The following is a 21,510-nucleotide window of genomic DNA, read 5'->3' as shown; positions in this document are numbered from 1 at the left end:
CCTGGCAGGGATACGCAGATAAGGAGGGCCGAGGACGACCCTGTGTGTCAGTGTGCGTGTGAGCGAGGGACAGAGAGAGCGAGAGAGAGAGAGAGAGAGAGAGAGAGAGAGAGAGAGAGAGAGAGAGAGAGAGAGAGAGAGAGAGAGAGAGAGAGAGAGCGAGAGAGAGAGAGAGAGAGAGAGAGAAGAACACAAGACAGCAGCGCAGCAGTGATCACTCGGGGGACGTGGGGATGCCTGCGTACGCCACCACCATGAGGATAAAGTTCCCCGTCCTGGCTCTGGGCCTGGAGGTCATCACCATCCTCCTGTTCGCCTTGTTCGCGGAGTACGACGACGGCAAGGGCCACCACCACCATGACCCTGAGCCCGGCAACTCCACGCCCCACGCCGAGCCAGACGACCCCATGAGCCTCTACCCCAGTGAGTCTCTCTACCGTTGGGGGGGGGGGGGGGGGTAATGGGATTATGGTTGGTTATTTTTCATGGGTTTCAAAAGGTGCTTTCCAAAAGGCCCAGCTGCTAGACAGTCCTCATGAGAGACAACGGTAAGGTAATCATTAACGGTGTGTGTGTGTGTGTGTGTGTGTGTGTGTGTGTGTGTGTGTGTGTGTGTGTGTGTGTGTGTGTGTGCGCGCGCTGTTTGAGTTTGTTTTTCCACGGACAGTGGAGAACGTGAACGTGGTACACACTGAAGGATACGGCGTGACGCTCGTTTAGCTCGTCGTCTAAAGGAGTCATTTATAAAACAGAAATTAATCGCACTTAAAAACAAGATTGTGCGACGTGCTTGTGCGTTGAAAATATGACTGGTAGACCATGAGTGGTCTGCAGGAGAAGATAAGGGCTGTCACGTGGGGGTCCACTTGTTGTCCACTAGTTACTTCTATAGCCGCACACAAACACACACACAACACACACACACACACACACACACACACACACACACACACACACACACACACACACACACACACACACACAGATCAACAAGCGACAGCACAGAGGGCCAGGTGGCCCCCAGTGTAGGAGACACACTTGGTTAAGCAAAACAAAAACACAAGTCAACACTTTAAAATAGTCTTCACACTACAAGGGCGTGGTGGAGGAAAGGAAAGCCCATATCACACTTATGTGATATGGACCTGCGATGACCTGCGCCAATGCGAAGAAGCGCCTTCCCTCTCTGCGGGAGGTGGCGGCAAGTTATCGCTGATTGGTCAAACGGGGAGCATTATTATTTTATTGTTATAACGTAGTATTTTCCGTTGGTTGCGATACACCAGTGCCTTATATAATTGGGGGGAAAAAATCTATCATTATAATCAATATATCAACTGGATATATTGCTTGGTATATTCTTAAAAGTCAAACGCAGGCTTTCGAATTTTGCGTCGGTCGATGTGGTGGTTGGACCACTTTGCCGGATACATGGGGGGACATAAACAAAACTTTTTTTAAAGTTGTTATGTTTATGTGTGTTATTTCAAACGTGCAATTGGCTTCTGATAAATACATATATATTTTTTAGATTAAATACATTTAGAAATTAGTTATATTGAGGGGGACAACCCCCCCCCAGGATCTGCGCCCATGAGGCAGCCCTGTGCGTCGGAGCCCCGACGCAACTCTCCGTGAGCGCGGGGCGGGCAGAAGTGTGAATTCATCTGAACTCCGACCCTCCTCCGTCGAACGTGGAACCATGACTGAACCGCTCTCAGTCGGTAATCCGCTGTGAGAACCCCTCATTTGGTTTCAACGTTTGATTCCAAAGATCACTGAGCTGTGATGTTGGTGAGAATGTAATATGTTCCTTTTAAAGTCATGTAGGCCTACTTTCATCGCTTCATTCCAGATGCTTGCTAAATGCTTGTTGCAGGATTTAACATTCAGGGTTCAATTAGGCTTCAATAAGGCAGATAACGTTTCTTGGGAACGTTTTTGGCAGAACAAAAAAAACTAAAATGTTTTGCCCCCCATTGCACTCTAAACCAACCCTGAAGGGGTCCCACTCTGCTTCTTTCTGAAGATTTCTTCCTTGCTAATTAAGGGAGTTTGTTATTGCCCTCTGGGGGGCTAGGGGGGTTGGATAAATGTATGGCCTGTTACGTCCTTTGAGACTGTTTAAGGGCTATACAAATACAATGAATTGAATTGAATCAAGAGGATGATTGATCAGATGACGTGTGAATAGCAATGAGCAAAGTGCAGATAAATAGAAAACAACTCTATTCCCCTTGAGATTTACTATCTCTTTTTGTTATATATCATCCCTGCTCCCTTTCTTACCCAGATATATTTATATGTAGCTATATATATACGATAAATATTATGATTGTGATAAATCTCATACTTTGTAACATCTCTGTTATAAACCGATCTCTTAGGAAGTCCAGTATAACCTGGATGCCATGCCAACTGAAACGGGCTGCATTCCAAATCCTCCTCTGCTCACTCTTCATTCTGTATATGGATGTGCCGTTTTTTACAACTGTCTTCAGTTACAGGGTTAAAAGAAACATAGAATAGGGAGGATATTGTTTTCACAAATCATAGTTTGTTCAATTGTGTCTAAAAGTAAGGTAACTTTAATTTATAATGTAGCAGGCATGTGATTATGCCTCGGGCCATGCTGAAAATCAGCTTTATTTAAACGCTTTAATCAACAGCAGCCATTCAGAGTTAGCCAATGAGTGTAAGTAAATAGTAAGTTCTGTAGAAGCTGCATAAGCTTTTTGCATGGATGAGGTCTTTCCATCTCACAGCTGGCCTGGGGATGTTAAATATTAGATCAGATCTACTATGCTATTTTTTTGTGCACATTAGAAACAAACATAACATACATACAGACATAATACACACACACACACACACACAGTAGTGTCATTTTTGTTGGTTTTGCATGTATTTTCCTAGTTAATCGATAGAGACGTGAATCATCTTACTGTTTGTTATATCATTCATGCCTTCTATTATATTTAAGACCATGCTTTTGTAGTTGTGGATCAGTGTTTCCTTATTGCAATCAAATGATGATGGACTGTATTGTTCTAGTGGAAAACCATTGGCTCAGTCTCAAAAACGTCTCTGAAGTTTCAAACCGCCCCTCTCTTATCTCGACCCTGCATGCTTAATGTTACTCCCCCACTCCCCTCCTTCCCTGTTCCCTGTCACATGGTGGATGTGTTCCAGATGTCCCTCCCCCCCAATACAATAATATACAATACAATAATATTGTATATTACACACAATATTTAATTACATTCTTTCAATAAAATAAATGGGAATTTTTTCTCCCTACGAGCCAGGCCTGGTCTTCAATGAGCTCCAGCGTCGACGTGATCCAGCTGCTCCACAACAAAGAGCCGGCCTCAAGCTGCGAGTTACCACAGCGGGGATTCACGCAAATAACACATTCCAGTGAGGAGAGCGCCTTGAGATTGAGTTCAACCTCCTCCGATGTTGTGACAACTGGAACTAACGGCGACAAATGGCTTTGCGCGTTCCGTTCGCTTTGGGAGCCTTAAAAGGCGAAGGGTTTATTGAGATCATGCGGTGTTAATGTTGACGTGTGTGTGTGTGTGTGTGTGTGACCAAAGCCGACAAGATCAGCAGGAATCACAGAATCTCATTCACAACGTTATACTGAACCCGCTATGCCCTGCATGGGACACATCCGTATTTACAACGCTTTCTAGTCTCACTGGGAATCACTCACTGCATGGCAGTCCAATAACGAGGCATTCCAACAACAGAGTCAAAGATCCTAGCCTTTGACACACAACGGGGTCTACTCTGGGGGCCTGCGCAGCGTTACATTAAGGTTTTAGCGCATGGCCATCGAGGTGGTGGCCTGTGATCTCTGTGGTGTCGCTATGTGATGCTTTCATTGAGTGTCGGTGACACAATGAATGCATGAAAGCGCTTGAAGGGAAGTGATGGCGGCGCCAAAACCTTCTCACCTGGCATGTGTCTCCAGTGTTCCAGGATGTCCACGTGATGATATTCATCGGCTTCGGCTTCCTCATGACCTTCCTGAAGAGGTACGGCTTCAGCAGCGTGGGCGGTAACCTGCTGCTCGCCGCCTTCGGCCTGCAGTGGGGTCTGCTGACCCAGGGCTTCTGGCACCTGACGGACGGCAAGATCAAGATCAACATCTTCAAGTAGGTCCATTTCCTCTTGTGGATTGTTGTGAAAATGTCGTTGTTCTCTGGCGCAGGCCAAAGAACCACTGACGTTGATTGGTACTTTAAACAAACGACTGACCCCAGCATTAACATGGTCTTATGGCCCCTTCATTAGAACGACTGACCCCAGCATTAACATGGTCTTATGGCCCCTTCATTAGAACGACTGACCCCAGCATTAACATGGTCTTATGGCCCCTTCATTAGAACGACTGACCCCAGCATTAACATGGTCTTATGGCCCCTTCATTAGAACGACTGACCCCAGCATTAACATGGTCTTATGGCCCCTTCATTAGAACGACTGACCCCAGCATTAACATGGTCTTGGTGCCCTGTGATAAGAACAACTGACCCCAGCATTAACATGGTCTTGGTGCCCTGTGATAAGAACAACTGACCCCAGCATTAACATGGTCTTGTGGCCCCTTGATTAGAACAAGGCCCAGCCTGCACCCTAAGTTGAAATGGTCTGGAACGGCCACTGCACAAAACACAGCCACTCCTCAGAAGGTGGTCTTTCAAAGATCACATTTGGTCAGCCTGCAAACATGGGGTGTTGGCATGCACTCCACATGAAAGCCTACACCTTCAAGATGGCTGAGTGTGGCCGAGACATTGGTCACTCACAGGATGCTGACCAAAATAACATGGACCTCATTTACAGTTTACAAAGCTCACACGACAGGTCATATGCAGGTCAAGACGAGCACAGCTCACAAATACAAAATGCTCCACAACAGGATCCAGAACTTGCATAGCACAGATGTGGCATTGTAGCCTTGTGTGTCCAGCCCACATCGAAGGTAATGAATGGAACAAATGAGCTTAATAGAACTAGTGGGAAACGTCTTGCGCGTTGTTAAGGCTTTTCAAAGAGTCACTTGTTTAAAAACCTTGATCTGCTTTGCCCTGAATTCCCCTAGATAGGGCCTTGCCAGCAAAAACCCTAACAAGGCCTAAATTCTGATACTCTAATTAATTGCATTTAGAGAGCACTTTTCAACAGGCTTAAAGCGATAGAACTGATAGAACCAACTTTTAGAACCAATAGAACCAACTTTTTTTTTTTGTGATTTGCCTCCGGCCTCATCTGTGCTTCTCTTCCCCTCAACGACAGGATAATCAACGCAGACTTCAGCACAGCCACAGTCCTGATCTCGTTTGGAGCCGTCCTGGGGAAGACCAGCCTGGTCCAGCTGCTCATCATGACCGTGCTGGAGATCGGGATCTTCGCCATCAATGAGCACCTGGTGGCTAACGTATTCCAGGTGAAGGACCCACTAACCCAGCTTCCCCTGAACCTGACATCGACCCGTGGCTGCAGTATTGACGAGGCTGGCTCGCTGCACTCTTCTCACCCGTAGGCAAACGACGTAGGGGCCTCCATGATCATCCACGCCTTCGGAGCCTACTTTGGCTTGGCGGTGGCTCGGGTTCTTTACCGGCCCGGCCTCAAGAACGGACACGAGAACGACGGCTCCGTCTACCACTCTGATCTGTTTGCCATGATCGGTAAGGTGCTGTTCCCAGCGCCCTCTGTTGTGGACCTATCACGACTAACTTCTGTCACAGTAATATAGAGACTACAGATATATGAAAACCTATTTCTTATCTCCAGAACATTACCTCCCATGACTGTATGATAACTATAATAATTCATAATAATAATAATAATTCACTATAACAATGATTCATAAACACCAATACCATACACAAGATCTCATAGTCCCTGCTATACAAGGGCTATACCTCCCAACCCTAAATACACGCCCTGATAATCCTCCACTGTCTTCAACTGTCTCTGTACCAGTGGTCTTCTACTACCAGGTGTTGTGACTGTGCGCCGGGCCCCTGACGTTCCTTCTCCCCCCAGGGACCGTGTTCCTCTGGATGTTCTGGCCCAGCTTCAACTCCGCCATCGCCGAGCCCGGCTACACGCAGCTGATGGCGGTGATCAACACCTACCTCTCCCTGGCGGCCTGCGTGGTCTCTGCCTACGCCATCTCCTGCCTGGTGGAGCACAAGGGCAAGCTGGACATGGTGAGGAGGAGCTGCCCAGCGGTCTGGTAATGCTGCCATGGCCACAGTAACCCATTACCATGAGGAGCTAGGAGACAGTCAGGTCATTCATGACCAAGGGGCCAGTTATTCTCCTCAGAAATGCTTACAGATAGGATGTGTGTGTGTGTGTGTGTGTGTGTGTGTGTGTGTGTGTGTGTGCATGTGTGTGTGTGTGTGTGTGTGTGTGTGTGTGTGTGTGTGTGTGTGCATGCGTGCGTGTGCTTCCTTTCACCTGGACGTCAGACACCCTAGCCCATCACAGTATCCGACCCTCCCAATGCTACACAATGTGAGGAATGTCACGTACACAAATCACATTGATGTGTTTTTTTCTTCTTCTAATGACTGCACATGCTGCGGCACTTTAGGTCCACATCCAGAATGCGACCCTGGCTGGGGGTGTTGCCGTAGGAACCTGCGCTGACATGAACATCGGACCTTTCGGCGCCATGTTGATTGGATTCGTGGCGGGAATCATCTCCACCCTGGGCTTCAAATACTTGTCTGTGAGTGAACCTCGACGGTTAAGATCAGCTTTAAAAAAAAATTAAACGTATCTATGAATGTTGATTCATAGATTGATACAAAATACAAATAAATGATAATTCTGTCCTCCCGGTCGCAGCCCATTCTGGCCTCCAACCTGGGAATCCAGGACACGTGCGGTGTCCACAACCTGCACGGCATGCCTGGGATCCTGGGAGGCCTGGCGGGCATCGTGGCCGTGGCCCTGGGGAAGAAGGAGTAGGTTGACAGGCCTATGAGGGCTAACCCACTAACCACGCTGCTCGCATGCTGCTTCTCCATGTGTTTAACAGACTTGCATGGAAAAGCAGTAAGCCGACATAAACATGTGTTCTGATTGTGTAATCCTGCACCAGCCAGCTTTCCAGATCGTGAATAAACCATCCATGAGTCAATCTATTAAGGGAATTTTTCCCCTTCATTTGATTCCCCGACAGTATAGCAGCCGTCTGAAAATGATATAACTATAGCTGTAGCTGCAACTCAGGCCACTAGAGGCTGCTAAGATGTGCAGGTTGAGAGGGACGATTAGAATTTCCAAAATATTTGGTTTGTATTTAGTTTGTTTTTGTTTCTTGTTTGTTTTCAGCGGTAAAGCTACCATGCAAGCAGCTGCTCTGGCCTCATCACTTGGATTTGCTTTGATCGGGGGCGTCATAACAGGTCTATACTCAAACAACATGATGTGTCAGCCTTTCTGTGTCAACCTCATATAGACACAGAAACAACTTTATAAAAATCAATCATTGAAAGTCTGGACTTTTCTATTGGTAGAGTGTGTATTCTTGCATTGAATGTAATATGAATATAAATGTGTGTGTCAAGGTGTGAAGAGCGTTTTCTTTTCCACTCCCAGGGTTCATCATGAAACTACCATTCTGGGCACAACCTCCTGACCAAAATTGCTTTGATGACTCAATTTACTGGGAGGTAACTAGGCTTGAAAACACATACAGAAAACCACTCAAACAAATAGGCCTACATGATTGCATCTTCTCGGCTGTCTGTAAATATACTGAGAGGAAATATGTGACTCCTTTAAAAAGCATAATTCATGCGGTTATTAGGCAATATAAATCACAGAAACTGCATTTATAAAACACAATTACCATCTCTCATTATTTTCGTCCTATTTTTGTCCTATTAAAAATCAACACACCCCAAAAGGTATGTAAGTAATAAACCACATGAGGCTTTCCCATTGTTGGGACATAAGGGATGTCAGGGGTGATCAGGCGGACGTAAAACCCTGTTTGCTCACCACCGCCCAAGTAGGTCTATGTTATTTTTCCAAAAACAAGGAAGCAGCCTTTAATAAGCTTATACAACATATTCTTAAGCGGTGCTTCAAGCCTATATATGTTTTGCAGATGGCAGATGTTTTAATCACATTGATCCAGAACGGTTAAAGGCAAAGGGGTCCCGTAATGGAAACATAAGTCACAGCCTTGAGACGTTATTGACTAATCAGGATCAAGTGAACATACTGTGGTGTGTAATATGTATATATATATATATATATATAATATGGTTATATGTAGTGCCTAACGACAGAACGCGTGTGCCAGGTCCCCGAGGAGGAGCACGAGGAGCACGTGGAGGGTCTGACGGCGGAGCACTACAAGAACAAGGCCGAGGTGTAGACCGCCACGCTGCAGCCCCAGGAGAACGCCGCTGAGAACGAGCGAATGACTCACCAGAGCCAATACAAAATAAATGTCAGATGATTAGTTACAGCAGAGTGACAGAATATTGTGATTTCTCAATTTCACACATGTTCAGGTATTTCCAGTGTGAACAACCTCTTTCAGGGTCTTTTTTATCAGGAGGTTTCGTATCAGCACTCATTTACAAACCACTGTAGAAAACTGTATCCCACGCCATTTGTTTTATACTACTTTTTTTTACTTATTATTATTATACTAAAGTGTAAAAGCATGTTTTATGCCATTAGTATGGTTTTCTTAACTCTTTAATACATTGTTTGCTATGCCACAAAACTAACAACTAACTAACTAACTAACTTCATGTGCCATTGCCATGCCTTCTATTTTTTGTACGTGAAAATCAAAAGGCAAGCTTAGGCCTGTAATGGAAGGCTTCTCTGGAGCCCTCTCCTGCTGATTGGAGACCAAACTCAACCCACCCGGGTCTGAGCTGGGTACTAATGATAGTAACTCAATAAAAATTTAACCTTCATGTGGCTCATTGTCTATCTCTACATTTCTATTAACCAGCTGTAAGCTTCCCCATTGCTTAAGGGTGCCATGACATGCCACCAGGTGTGAGTGTGATTAGCCGTTACAAGCCGTTTTGCAAATCTTCCCCTTATGACATCACAGGTGGGTGTGTCCACCTAGATGTGTGACGGCTAGATTAGCAACGTTTGCTACAAGGGGAAGATTTCCAAAACGGCTTGTAACGGCTAATCACACCACACCTGGTGGCATGTCATGGGACCTTTAAGCCCTCTTTGACTCCTGTGTTTGTTCAGTGTTATTTTCTTCTGTACTCCATTACTATGATGTGTTTGTATTTTCCTATGTACAGTGATAGGTTTTTCAGTGAAATGGACATGGTCAGTTTGCATAAAGACATGTTTAAGAAGAGCGATGATGTGCTGTTGTGCGAGTGTTGAGTTGTGCCTTGTCGGGGTGGACCTAAACCAGGCAGGGCCAGTTCAAACCAACTATGAATAGAATTGATTAATTATTCAATGATCAAACCATCTATGATGTGCAGCCAAACAGCCATGCATTTTGTTCCCTTTTTTTAAACAAAGCTTTTTTTGTTGAGATACTAATACTGTCACATTAAATGTGGTTTTATACAATACTGGTGAGCGTTTGTTTGAAGGTTTGAGATAAAAATATATATATATATATTTATTTAAAATATGTGTATTATGTGCTGATGCATGGCAGGAAATAACCATTAATCTGTTTAAATATTAGACGTTCCCCTCAATTTTCAGTCTCTTTTCGATGTACAAGAGGGAAAGAGGTGAAGCACTAGGCCTACACCAGGCCACAAGAGAGACTGGGAATTGAGGTTGCTTATCTTATATAGTTGGAATGTTTAATTATTTGTAAAAATATTAATCCTTTATGAACGGGTCTCATAGACCAGTGGTTCTCAAATGGGGGTACTCGTACCCCTAGGGGTACTTTGGAGTACTGCAGGGGGTATAAAAAGGCAAACTAATTTTATTTTCACCCTGAGCAAAGTTCAATTCTGAAAGCTAGATAATATATAATCAAGAAAATGGACAAGTGGTTGAAATTTAATTCTGAAAACAAGAAGAAAGGAGAGTCCATGAAAAAGACATTCAGAAATACCAACATGGCGTCAGTTTCAGGAAGAATATGTTTGAATGGGATTAACCTCTACATTCTCTGACCCTCCCATGGCGTTGTGCTTCTTTTGTGGGGAGAAATGGTTCTCACTAAATTGTGAGTATTTGCACCCTTTTAATGTTCATGTTTACACTGCCAAATAGAACGCACATACATTATTTATGTTCATTTCATTAATTTTTATCCAAAAAATAATTGTGCCAGTGAAGGGGGTAGTCCGCTGAAAAAATACCTTAAAGAGGACATATTATGAAAACAACACTTTTCCTGGGATTTCGTGTGTTTTTTGGGGTCTCTGGTCTCTCCACACGCATACAAACTTTGAAATAAGTCTGTACATTATTTTTTGAGTGAGATATACATTTCTGAAAGTACCCCATCTACAGTTACAAAAAACGAGCGAGTCAGTTTCGGCGCCCCCTCCTACGTAGGAGGGGGATACATTTGAATATTACCACCCACTTCCCCATCCCCCTCCAATCAGAGCGTAGATAAGATTTTGCGGACGAGCGCTGGGCGGAGATGTTCGCGCATTTCAGAAGCAGGGAGATTCCATACAAAAATAGATGTCAGTTTGCCGTGATGTGACTGCCTGGCAGGGAGTCCGCGGAGCTGCTGGACTGCCGCCAGAGCTCCCCCCCCTGGAGCTTCGGCGGCAGTCCAGCAGCTCAGCTCCGGGAGTACAATCCCTTTCTCCTCCATGTCACGGTTCAATCTGGACTTCAGAGAGTCAAAGCCAAAGTTCCTTTGCCCCAATATTTCTCAACCATGGCCGAGATAACCCCCACTACGAGTCTTTACTTGTTGTGGAAGGACCAGAGACACAGTCTTTATGATTCATAATATCATCCGAAGCGCACATAGCTTTTGGCCGTGACATTAGATATTATATTATATAGATACCTATTTATTATTATATTATATAGATATAGAGCTCGGGGAGTCTGCAAACGGCAACAATCACTTCGCCTCCATGCGGTGGTTCACTCTGACAGCTCATTGGTCAATGGGCAGCAGCTCATTTGCATTAAAGCTACAGACACCAGAAACAGCACATTCTGAAGGGACTGAAACAGAGGGGAATAGCGATTCGAAGATTTTTTTTCCTAAAAGCTATTTCCATCAAACAGCTTCAAAATATGTTTTCTGGAACTCATATAACATGTTTACTTGTTGGGAAAACACCATAATATGTCTCCTTTAATATCTGTCATAGAACTAATCAAACGGAAGGTGTTACCTGTTGCGGCCGCTGGGGGCGCTAGAGGCCACGTCCTACGACGCGCTCTGAGAGAAACAAACCTTGTTGCATTATGGGATATAAAATGTCCCCCAACGGGACAAGTTAGCGTATTCGATATTTGGGTTTATTTCATACTATTACTTCGTTTGTAATATTGCATACAGACGTGTGTTTACAGGGTTGAGTGGCATTCACTCGCAGCTATGGTGAGTTGCGAAACGTTCTCTCGTCCCCTTCCATACATTACAGTGAAATGTGGTTTAATAGCGTAGCTCGCCGGCTAGCCGAGGCTGATCTGTTATTCTGGACACCGCAAAGAAACACAGAAAACGAGCCGTGTTCAGAATGACCTCTGGCCTTTAGCGTGGTTATAAGTACGGCGTTATAACCTCCCAATGTTACGTATTCGTGGTTTGCATACTGTTAGGATCACCGCCACCCTCCCCACTAAGTCAGCCATTAGCCGACTAGCATCACGAATGCACTTTCCCAGTCAGTCTCACTGCAGAGCTGCGATCACCGACTTCACATTTCGAGGGGCTTGATACGTTCTTTTTTCCCCGGTGTATTCAGTCAACGATGGAGTCCAAAGTGAGTTCGAGTTCAAGAACGAAAGAAAGAAGGAGATCCAGGAGCGCGGGTGAGTGGAGCTGTCCCCCCGGTGTCTGTGACTGCATGCGGACATGGGATGGCTCGATGTGGACCCTGACAGCCACGTAGCTCTCAGGAGAGATGTCCAACTGGAAACAAGAAGTGGTTTTAGTAGGATCAATCCCAAATATTTTAATTAAAAGCTTGCCTACATAGCAAACATTGCTGCAAATAAATGTTTATTATGTTTATGTAATGTATGCTTGCAGCAGAGTGTAATAAGGAAGTATCCGTCTTTAGCAGTCATGTAGTGAGAGCAATGATCAATCAGCATCAATATGCTGGTACGGATTTTGGTAGTCGTGTGTATTTTCAATGTTCTTCACAATGTCAATTACAATTGATCATTTTTCCAACCCAATAGCTAATCTATAATTGCACAATCTCCCTAAATGGGTCATCAACAAGTATAGGTAAAAGAAGGGCTATTTATTTTAACTTGACTCCTATTTATTCAGTGGTATTTGTTTGTTTTTGTTCAGGTACAGAGAAAAGGAAGCGCAAACGAAGCCGCAGCCGGTCCTCCTCTTCCTCCTCCAGCTCGTCATCGTCGACCTCTTCGTCTTCCTCGTCCTCCTCTTCCTCGGGCTCGTCCAGCCGCAGCCGCAGCCGCTCCAGCAGCAGCAGCAGCAGCGGTGAGTGTGAGCCGTCCACGCCGAGCACTGTCCGTCCTACGTTCACGTTTAGTATGAATGTTTTTATTGGTTTTTATTATGTCAAAACTTCACTCAAGCTTAAAGGGTTTCATTAAAATGTTTCTAGACATTTGTTAGTTATTTAAACAAATTTAGTGTCACCTTTTAAACGTATTGACATTTAAAATTGGTATTAAGAAGGGTACCGCTGTGGTTTTCTTAATTCATTTAAATAATTATTGTGTGATACTTTTTTTTTTTTGGTCAGATTCCCGAAGTAAATCCAGAAAGCAGTCAAAGAAAACGAAAAAGGACAAAAGCAAAAAGGTAAATTGTCTCCATTGAGACTGATGTGTTAAACAATTTGATAGCCCTGTAAATTTTTAATTGACTTTGCTTTGCTTTTTGTGACAATAGAAAAGGAAGAAGGAGAAAAAACGTAAGCGGAAAAAGGACAAGAAAGAAAAAGAGGACACCTCTGGCCCCGTCAAGATCTCCAGGGTATTCTGCTCCTCATGCACTGATGCTTGTAATGTAGTGGGATTAATAACGCAATGATAACTATTTTCGTTAAGGCAGTAGTTTAGTTGTAGTAGTCCATTCAGTGCATCATGGTAGTATGCCTGATTGTTGTTCATTAAGTACCTCTGTGAAATCCCATTTTTAAAGTACACGCTCATCTATTTGTGCTCATGTACTAATTATCAGTGCACAGCTGTGCATGCAGTCACCTTAAATAAATCCCCTCTTTTTATTTCAAGTTCTTGAAGGAGCGAAAGAAGGGCAAGTACAGCATGATCTCAGGGAAGAAGATCAAGATGAAAGTCAAGAAGTCGAAGAAAGACAAACAGGTACGCCGACGATAAGCCCTTGTCGTGCTGTAGACGTAGCCACAGCCTGTGTCAGGCTAAGAGCTTTGGCTTACATTTCCCTCATCCTTATGTACTCACTTTGTTTCGTTGGTCCACCAGGAGGCGAAGAATCGGGCGGAGCTCCTTGAATTCCTCAACTCGACACTGTGAAGGTGTAACCATCCATGATCTCCTCCTCCGTGGTGGACCCTCCCCCCTCCCCCCCTCCCGTCTTCTCCACCGAGCTCAGGAGAATGAGCGGGCCCCACGCCCGCCCACGTCTCCCGGACAATTAGTACAAAGGTGTTGTCACGGCAGCTGACGGATCAGCGCCCAGACAGCCCCAGCGCGCCACGCCACCGCCCGTCACCGTGGCCGGAGGCGTTTCACCGTGCGAGGACCTGCCGCCTAATGCAGTTTGACTGGAGCCAGCTCTCAATACGGGTGACTTGGTAGGTCATCTATTGCTAATAAACGGGACGTCATTTTACTCCCTTACTAAAAGAGTGCAGTGTGAACGCATGATTACTCCTGTGGTTGATCTTCCCCTATTTTCAATTTCTGCTTCTGTATGCACACGTTGGGTTTATTTGCAGTTTTATTAAGTTAATTTTAATTTTTCTTACTGTTTGGCTATTTGTCTTAAGAATCTTCCATCAAAAGGATGAGAAGTGTCTCTGCATCGTTTAGTGATCACACAGCATTGTGTGTCTCGGGTCATAGCGTTGTTGAGCGCCAGTCACTGACCGGCGCGCTCCTCGGTTCAGGTAGGTTTAGGCTGAGCAATCACAAAGCAAACTCCTCCTCCAATGTTAAACCAACTGTCAAGTTTTATTTTAGATGGGTATATGTCTGTTGGATATTGTGTTGAAACATGTGGCTTACCAAGTTTAAGAGACGAGACATAGAAATAAACTGCAGAATGACTCCCCATAATACTGTGCAGTCGGATGATTCCAGAATCGCCTCCTTCTTTCTGTCTTCATTTGCAAACTGAAAAATGCAGGGCAGACAAAGCATGTTTCCTTGTAGCGCTGAATTTCTACGTGGCCTTGGATGATGAATGGTGGTTCAAAAAACCTTGTAAGGAACTTAAGAGGACGTATCCTAGTGTCTCACATGTAGAAACGGGAGTAGAGATTAGCGTTTTAATGGCTTGCTGTATTTCACTATAAATCAGTTGAAACATATCAAAGACGATTCATTACTCACACATACATTTCAAAAAGACACGTTTTTCTTTGTATAGTGGCACACATGTGTTGGGTATAAATGACATTTATATTAATGCTATGACAATGTTAACTATATCAAAAATAGTATTTCCAATCTTAGTCACCAAGACAACAGGTGGAGACGAGGCTTGCATTAACAGACGAGTTTGAAAACCCTTCAAATCCTCTGGGAGTGCACTATAAAAGGTGTGACTTACAAGTGTGCTTTATAAAGACGCATGTTCCAATAGATTGGACTTCATAGTGGCTCAAAAGGACTGCGGCATATCTGCTCCGTTATCCCGGTATCTTGTAACGATGGGAGCCAAGACAAAGTACATGAGCCCGCCCCCCTGACGTAGGCGCGCACCATCACATGGACACTGTGGGGTCGGGTGGGGTACTCCAGGGTCCAGACTACTTTGTACTCAGTAGTCGGGCAGACTCCATCCCCGCTGGACGCGGGCGTCCCCCGGGTCCGAGCCCTTCTCCACGTCCTCAGACACGGTCTTGAGGTCCCCGCCGGCGTCGGCGGGGCTGGAGGTCAGCCCCACGGTGCTGCCGAAGGGGTTGATCTTGATGCGGGAGCGGAAGTTGACCAGCGACATGCTCATGGAGCGCTTGTTGTTCCACTGGCGGGTGAGGCGCCGCGTCTCCTCCTCCTCCCGGGCGCGGTCCAGCTCCTCCAGCAGCACGGCGCGGAACAGCCCCAGCACCTCCTGGGCGTCGGGCTGATTGGCCCCCAGCACCTCGCGGATCCTGGAGAACGAGACGTCAGGGGAACAGATTGGACGCCGTTCAGTTTGTGTTAAAAAAAAAAAAACGACATATAATTCACAAGGAGAACCAAACCCCGCCCCCCGACACCTCCTGGAAGAGAAATGCGTTTCTTATTCTGTGGCAGTCCGTTTCATAAGCAGAGGATATTTGTGACACATAGATGCGCGATAAACAAGAGACCACAGCAGCCCATCAGCTTATGCATGCAATAGCATGTTTCTTTACCTACAGAAAGTTATCTCATGCAAACCAATGTACAAGCGGTGTTGGGGTTTGGTTCTTGTTTTAAAGGTGCAGTGAACCTCTCGATTTCTAAGGGGCGCAGACAACATGCCTCTGGGAGTAATTGGACGGACCTATAACCAATCAGTGCACTGAAACATGTGACTCATGCGCGGCAGCCATCTTGTTTGTTTATGTGCCCTAATGGCTCTCTGGTTAGGAGCTCCTCTGTACAATCAAATCAAACCCGCCCATATTAGATAAGCTCTTGTGATTGCTCTGACAATGGTATCGTGGAAATCTCTCTGAACCCTTAGTGAATTACTGAATAGAATGACCCTGGAAATGTTGGGAATATGTATTGTGTGATGTTTGGCTAGCTTTACAATGCCTGTAATGTTGCCATGGACAGTAATGCAATATTATTATTGCAAGTATACTGTATCCCGAAAAATTATAATACATCTGCAACGCCTCACTATTACCCTTAACCGTAAGGCCACTTAATAAGATGTAGGCCTTCACACCTGTGCTGTGTCAGTAAGTCACGCCTTCAAATGGTTTGCCCTTAATAAAACACCACTCCTCACCTTTGCACCAAAGGTGTGAAAGTATAACACTGAAACATCGACTAAGCAGCATGGGCTTCCCAGGAGAAGATTGTAACAGCTGAGCCCCGGGAGTCTCTGTCGCTATGGGAGTGGACGGGGGATAGCAACACGGATGGGTGGAACCGGGTTCTTGTTTACCTGATGTTTTTATGTTATTGCTGTCAAAGCTTGTTTTCCCATGCGTTAATCAATGTTTGTGTTTATTTAATTGTATTGAGGATTGATTTTGTTAAGTCCCAAGAGTAGTCAATTTTCTAGCGCATGATTTAGAGCTGTTATACTATGTGTGGTTGCTTCAGGTCTTCTAAAACCACTTTAATATTTATTTGTGTAGCCCTTAATCACAGTTTCAGCTCCAAAGGGCTTCACAGCCTACGTGACATGCCACCAACCTAACCCTTAGCCCTCTAAAGGTTTTTAAAGGGCAAGGAAAACTAAATATCAAGGAAGAGACATTGCAAAGGAGCACAGAAAGAGGGAGCCCTCCTCCCAGGGATGGGAGGGCCACGATGTACCAGAACCTAAACTGGGAAATGAAGCAATCACAAACTATAAAATGAGGAATGCCCATGCATGATTATGGGCCAGTGAATCCTAGTGGGACTAAGTGGGACTCTGGGTTTTGAGCACAAATCACATTTTAAGGTCAGAAACACATTGTTGGTCAAAAAGGGATTATCTCGCTCTGAAAAGCATTTTGCACACATAAAAATGAGAAAAGTTGATATATCTGTCCCTTTCAATGCAAACCTGTACCCAGTCTAACTAAGGGTTGTATAGGCCTACGCCATATACCACCATTTGGAAGTGAAGCATAAAAATGAGAACAGTTGATATATATAAAGGACTACATAATAAATGCTACAAATGAACTGGGTGTGAGTGGACATGTAGAGCCTACATCGTCCTACTGTGTCCTACTCTTAACAGCGGTACGTACTTGAGTATGACCAGTCCGCAGTCGCCGGGCGGCACCTTGCAGCAGAGGTCCTCCAGCCCCAGCCGCTCCCCGGTGCTCACGCTGTGCGAGCTGCGGCGCGTCGACGCCAGCCAGCTGTAGTCCACGCCCGTCTTCAGCCGCCGGTACTCGCTGTCGCGCTCGCGCTGCAGCCGCTCGGCCTCCTTCAGCTGCCAGGTGAACTCCAGCATCAGCGTGTCCACCACCACGTCCGAGGGCTCCCGCCGCGGCCGCCGGTGGTACGGGTCGCTCCAGCTGAACCAGGAGGCCATGAGCCCGCTCTGCTAGAGGACGACGCCGGCCCACGAGGGCGGCGTGAGGAGAAACAACAAGTAGAGCCTTTCTTGTTACCAAGAGCATTCTTACTTTATGTTTCTGTTTACATTGTTGTGGGTGATTATATTTCCTTCATCAGGGGCCCAAGCTCATAGTGCGAAGGCAGCCTATTGTAATCGGTAGTGTTTTTATTATTCCACCACGTTTGACTTACACAGCCTAAACTGCTCGCACGTTTTTAAATCAAACTTTCTACAGCTGTAGAGGCTATTAGTAGAGGCTGACTCAAGATTAACATAGAAGAAAAATGACACTGATTGGTCCAAAGGTGCCTCTATAGCAATAGTCCAGATACACAAACTTTGAACAAGCACATCTTGTGGCCCCGTTGACCTGCAGTCATTCAACTTTGTTCACACATCAATATCCTCATGGTGAACAAATCTGCCTCAACAACCTATAAAACCCTTTTGCACATATCATATATGGACTAATATCTGACGTAAAGGGACGTCTGTACAATAAAAAGCCCCCAGGACCCATTTACTTCTTAAAAAGGTGTGTTTTAATACACGTAAAGACTTATAATGCTTATATCGACATCAAGATGGACACCTATGATCCTGAGCCCTGAGAATCCTGAGAATACAAAAGTTGTTCAGGATACAATTCAAACAAGATGACATCCACACATTTTCAGTTAGGGTTGTGGCATTGAAATGGGCGTGGCCTGTAACTAAAAGGACCACAGTTCATGTTTGAGCGGGACCGACTTAGTGGCTGTTGGGGACAAATGTTCTAACTGCTCAAGTAAGATGAAGTTGAACAACATGGAGGCTCAGAATCACCCAAATTTAACTCACCACTTGGCGTAGTCAAAGGCACATGGGTGAGGATGAACCTCTTCAATTTGTATCCAGATTAACAATTAAGTGAAAATGCAGACTTTGGACGGCCATATATCCTGAACCCTTTCACCTACAGTCATGAAATCCTGTAGACATTTGTCTCTCCTCATGTTGAGCAAATGTTCCTAGGAAACGCAGAACCTGTAACAAAATGGCGGTTGGACGTCCAAATTAGCCCAATCAATGTTAGGTGACGGGGTTAACTTGAGTCAATCATCACCAAACTTGGTGTACTTAAAGAAGCATAGGTCAAGGTTAACCAGGCTAAAGTTAATCAAAATAGGATCAATTGAAAACTTTAAAGACTCATGTGTTAGGGTCTTTATGGTCAAGGTCTTAATGGTCTGTCAAGGTCTTAATGGTCTGTCAGGGTCTTAATGGTCTGTCAGGGTCTTAATGGCAGGGTCTTAATGGTCTGTCAGGGTCTTCATGGTCTACGTTAGGCTTTGCCCCCGTAAAATGCTGCTTGCAGCTTTAATTATAATCATTATCGTTAATATATGCTTTTTTAAATTTGTGTTATTCATATGATAAATAGAAGCCTATATCAACCAATAGGAGAGGTTGTTATTTACTTTGTTCTATTCATGTTGAGCCGAATAGAAATGGTCCTTATTACATAACTTCATCAGGACGGCTGCGCTGAACGCTGTGCCAGTCCTCTTGAGGATCAGCCTCGGATTGGTTCAATTCGTTCCAAAAATCAGTCAAAGGGGCTTTCTGGTCCTTTCATGATTGCAATTATTTGTTGAAAACCCATTTGGTTGCCCTTAGCTTGTGCAAGCCGTGAGTGTAAGGGCGGGACTATATAATATGATACGATAAGTATGATTTCCATCAGATTGACATCTCTAGATCCCTGAAGCGAGTGACCCTGAGTTTTTTAAGGCACACTTGTATGTTCTGGGAGAGCCCTACCCATCTGTTACACAGGTGCAGTCTCTCCAACCCCCTCCCCCCACCCCCTCTTGTTGCCAGCAGTTCCTTTTCCTTTTCAAAAGCAATCTCTTCTCCCTCCCTCCTCTCTTAAGCTTCTTCTGGTGAGACCCATCGGCCAAACTAAAGATTAACGTAACATGATGATTTTTGTAATACACTTTGTCCTCTATTTGTATTTTTGTAGACAAATTTGTCTTGAATCTTAATCTTAACATTTTAGCTAAATTGCTTATTCATCAGTATTCCAAGTATGACACATTTAGTATGTCACAAGACTCAATTTTTAAATCATCTAACAAGCTTGTCATTTCTACTTTTGGGGCTATAGCTCGTCATATTGTTATTATAACTATTGTTATAATTATTTTGATGATCCTATCTTTATTATCGATCATCATAAATGCATAATCAAACAATCCATTCAAGTGCAAACAGGGATCTGATTTAAAAACCTCTCCCTCACCTGTTCTGGAGTTTGTGTCTTGAGCCCAGAAGACGCACAACACGCAACACTGATGGCTTCCCTTTGTTTTGTTGTAGTTGTTACGGAGCTGCTGGTGAAACAATCTGCCGGCTGCAGCACTACAGCTCCCCCTCCATCTGCGCTGCCCTCGCACTCTTCTCTCTTATCTTCTCTCTGTCTCTATCTCGTTGGGACTGCCTCCGCCGTGTCCATCCGTCGCCTGGTAGTATTTGAGGTGCGATCTCCTCCAAGGACTCCTCCTCCTCCTGCTCCTGCTCCTCCTCCTGCTCCTGCTCCTGCTCCTGCTCCTGCTCCTGCTTCTGCTCCTCCTCCTGCTCCTCCTCCTGCTCCTGCTCCTCCTCCTGCTCCTGCTCCTGCTCCTCCTCCTGCTCCTGCTCCTGCTCCTGCTCCTGCTCCTGCTCCTGGCCGGGCGGCACTTGTTGCGGGTGGTTTGGGGCCACCGTCTCCAGCAGGAGCTTCGGATCACAACCCCTTGATGAAGTGCTTATGTTGCGTTTTACGATTTGCCGTTGCCATAGTGATGCTCCCTAAGCCTATTTGTACACGGTAAGCTCCCATCAGCTGAGCACCAGTCAGAGAGCGATGGAGAGGCAGATAAGGAGGGAGGGTAGGGGCGGGGTGAGAGAGGGAGAGAGGGAGAGCGATTAGAGAGAGAGAGAGACAGAATAATGCTTGAGTCCATGGTTGGCTAACATGTGCGGGAGAAAACAGAGGTCAGCCTCTATAAATTAAGTGTGGGGGTGTGTGTGTGTGTGGTGTGCCCTTGCAAGTGTGCATGTTTAGGCTTGCAAGTGTGCATGTTAGGTGGGAGAGAAAGAGAGAGAAAACAATTGAGGAGAAACCAAGGTAGCTCGTGTGGGCGGATGTTGTGGTTTGTTGTTGGTTCTGTGTGGTTTCTCTCAGTGTGGAGGTGTGAAATGTGAATGCTTCTATCTCCTCTGGCGTGATTGTGTTGCGAAGCGATGATTCAGCACCACCCCCCCCCCCACCCCCCTGTGGCCGCTGTAACCCCTGACCTCCTCTGCCTCCTCCCTTGTGCTCTGTTTTAAATAGGTGTGTGTGTGTGTGTGTGTGTGTTGGTGTTTGTGAGCTGTGACTCTGAGACGTCTATCTGACTTCTCAGCCTACCACTATGACTAATCGTGTGGAAAAAAAGAAATGTACTTACAAATAGCCTCGCTCATGAGAGATTAGCCAGAGATTAGGTTAACCCCTACTCACCTGCTTGCTTGTGATTCATGTTGGATTTAGATTTCTAACAGGGAGCCAGTAGGAACATGGCCAAAACAATGACCAAAGCCCTTGTTTGTTTAGCCTTATACTGGATCTGTGTGTGTGTGTGTGTGTGTGTGTGTGTGTGTGTGTGTCTGTCTGTCTGTCTGTCTGTCTGTCTGTCTGTCTGTCTGTCTGTCTGTCTGTCTGTCTGTCTGTCTGTCTGTCTGTCTGTCTGTCTGTCCCTGACTGTGTGTGTGTGTGTGTGTGTGTGTGTGTGAGACAAACGGATATTAAATCCTGGAGATGAAAGAGACAGACGGATAGGTACAACGTGTGTGTGTGTGTGTGTGTGTGTGTGTGTGTGTGTGTGTGTGTGTGTGTGTGTGTGTGT

General features: G+C 45.3%; 3 protein-coding genes across 3 annotated transcripts; 2 read left to right on the top strand and 1 right to left on the bottom strand.

The window, feature by feature from the left end:
• On the top strand, window positions 1-9,609 carry rhag (Rh associated glycoprotein). The gene is made up of 10 exons (XM_084484112.1): window positions 1-423; window positions 3,980-4,163; window positions 5,308-5,458; window positions 5,555-5,702; window positions 6,064-6,230; window positions 6,620-6,757; window positions 6,877-6,995; window positions 7,366-7,439; window positions 7,633-7,706; window positions 8,345-9,609. Exons 1-10 carry the CDS (start codon window positions 234-236, stop codon window positions 8,417-8,419), a joined length of 1,320 nt encoding a protein of 439 aa, XP_084340238.1. The 5' UTR covers window positions 1-233; the 3' UTR covers window positions 8,420-9,609.
• A 1,836-nt stretch (window positions 9,610-11,445) lies between these two features.
• LOC311363987 (uncharacterized protein) lies at window positions 11,446-14,642 on the top strand. The gene is made up of 7 exons (XM_084483982.1): window positions 11,446-11,581; window positions 11,949-12,015; window positions 12,509-12,661; window positions 12,930-12,988; window positions 13,079-13,162; window positions 13,423-13,512; window positions 13,633-14,642. Exons 1-7 carry the CDS (start codon window positions 11,579-11,581, stop codon window positions 13,681-13,683), a joined length of 507 nt encoding a protein of 168 aa, XP_084340108.1. The 5' UTR covers window positions 11,446-11,578; the 3' UTR covers window positions 13,684-14,642.
• A 237-nt stretch (window positions 14,643-14,879) lies between these two features.
• On the bottom strand, window positions 14,880-20,115 carry rd3 (retinal degeneration 3, GUCY2D regulator). The gene is made up of 3 exons (XM_084484198.1): window positions 19,884-20,115; window positions 17,280-17,581; window positions 14,880-15,485 (listed from the first exon to the last, which is right to left on the bottom strand). Exons 2-3 carry the CDS (start codon window positions 17,567-17,569, stop codon window positions 15,155-15,157), a joined length of 621 nt encoding a protein of 206 aa, XP_084340324.1. The 5' UTR covers window positions 17,570-17,581; window positions 19,884-20,115; the 3' UTR covers window positions 14,880-15,154.
• Between the last annotated feature and the right edge of the window lie 1,395 nt (window positions 20,116-21,510).

This window comes from Micromesistius poutassou, assembly GCF_964030765.1.
Source record: "Micromesistius poutassou genome assembly, chromosome: 19".
Taxonomy (NCBI): Eukaryota; Metazoa; Chordata; class Actinopteri; order Gadiformes; family Gadidae; genus Micromesistius; species Micromesistius poutassou.
The sequence above is the reverse complement of the archived record's forward strand: the minus strand, read 5'-3'. Positions and strand labels throughout refer to the sequence as shown.

Excerpts from the sequence above, each read along its gene's own strand:
- rd3 (XM_084484198.1), bottom strand. The coding sequence starts at position 17,569 with ATGGCCTCCTGGTTCAGCTGGAGCGACCCGTACCACCGGCGGCCGCGG. Across the intron at positions 15,486-17,279 it reads TGCGGACTGGTCATACTCAA|GATCCGCGAGGTGCTGGGGG; the intron begins GTACGTACCGCT and ends CTCGTTCTCCAG.
- LOC311363987 (XM_084483982.1), top strand. Across the intron at positions 12,989-13,078 it reads AAAAGGACAAAAGCAAAAAG|AAAAGGAAGAAGGAGAAAAA; the intron begins GTAAATTGTCTC and ends TTGTGACAATAG. Across the intron at positions 13,513-13,632 it reads AGTCGAAGAAAGACAAACAG|GAGGCGAAGAATCGGGCGGA; the intron begins GTACGCCGACGA and ends TTGGTCCACCAG.
- rhag (XM_084484112.1), top strand. The coding sequence starts at position 234 with ATGCCTGCGTACGCCACCACCATGAGGATAAAGTTCCCCGTCCTGGCT. Across the intron at positions 424-3,979 it reads CCCCATGAGCCTCTACCCCA|TGTTCCAGGATGTCCACGTG; the intron begins GTGAGTCTCTCT and ends ATGTGTCTCCAG. Across the intron at positions 6,231-6,619 it reads ACAAGGGCAAGCTGGACATG|GTCCACATCCAGAATGCGAC; the intron begins GTGAGGAGGAGC and ends GCGGCACTTTAG.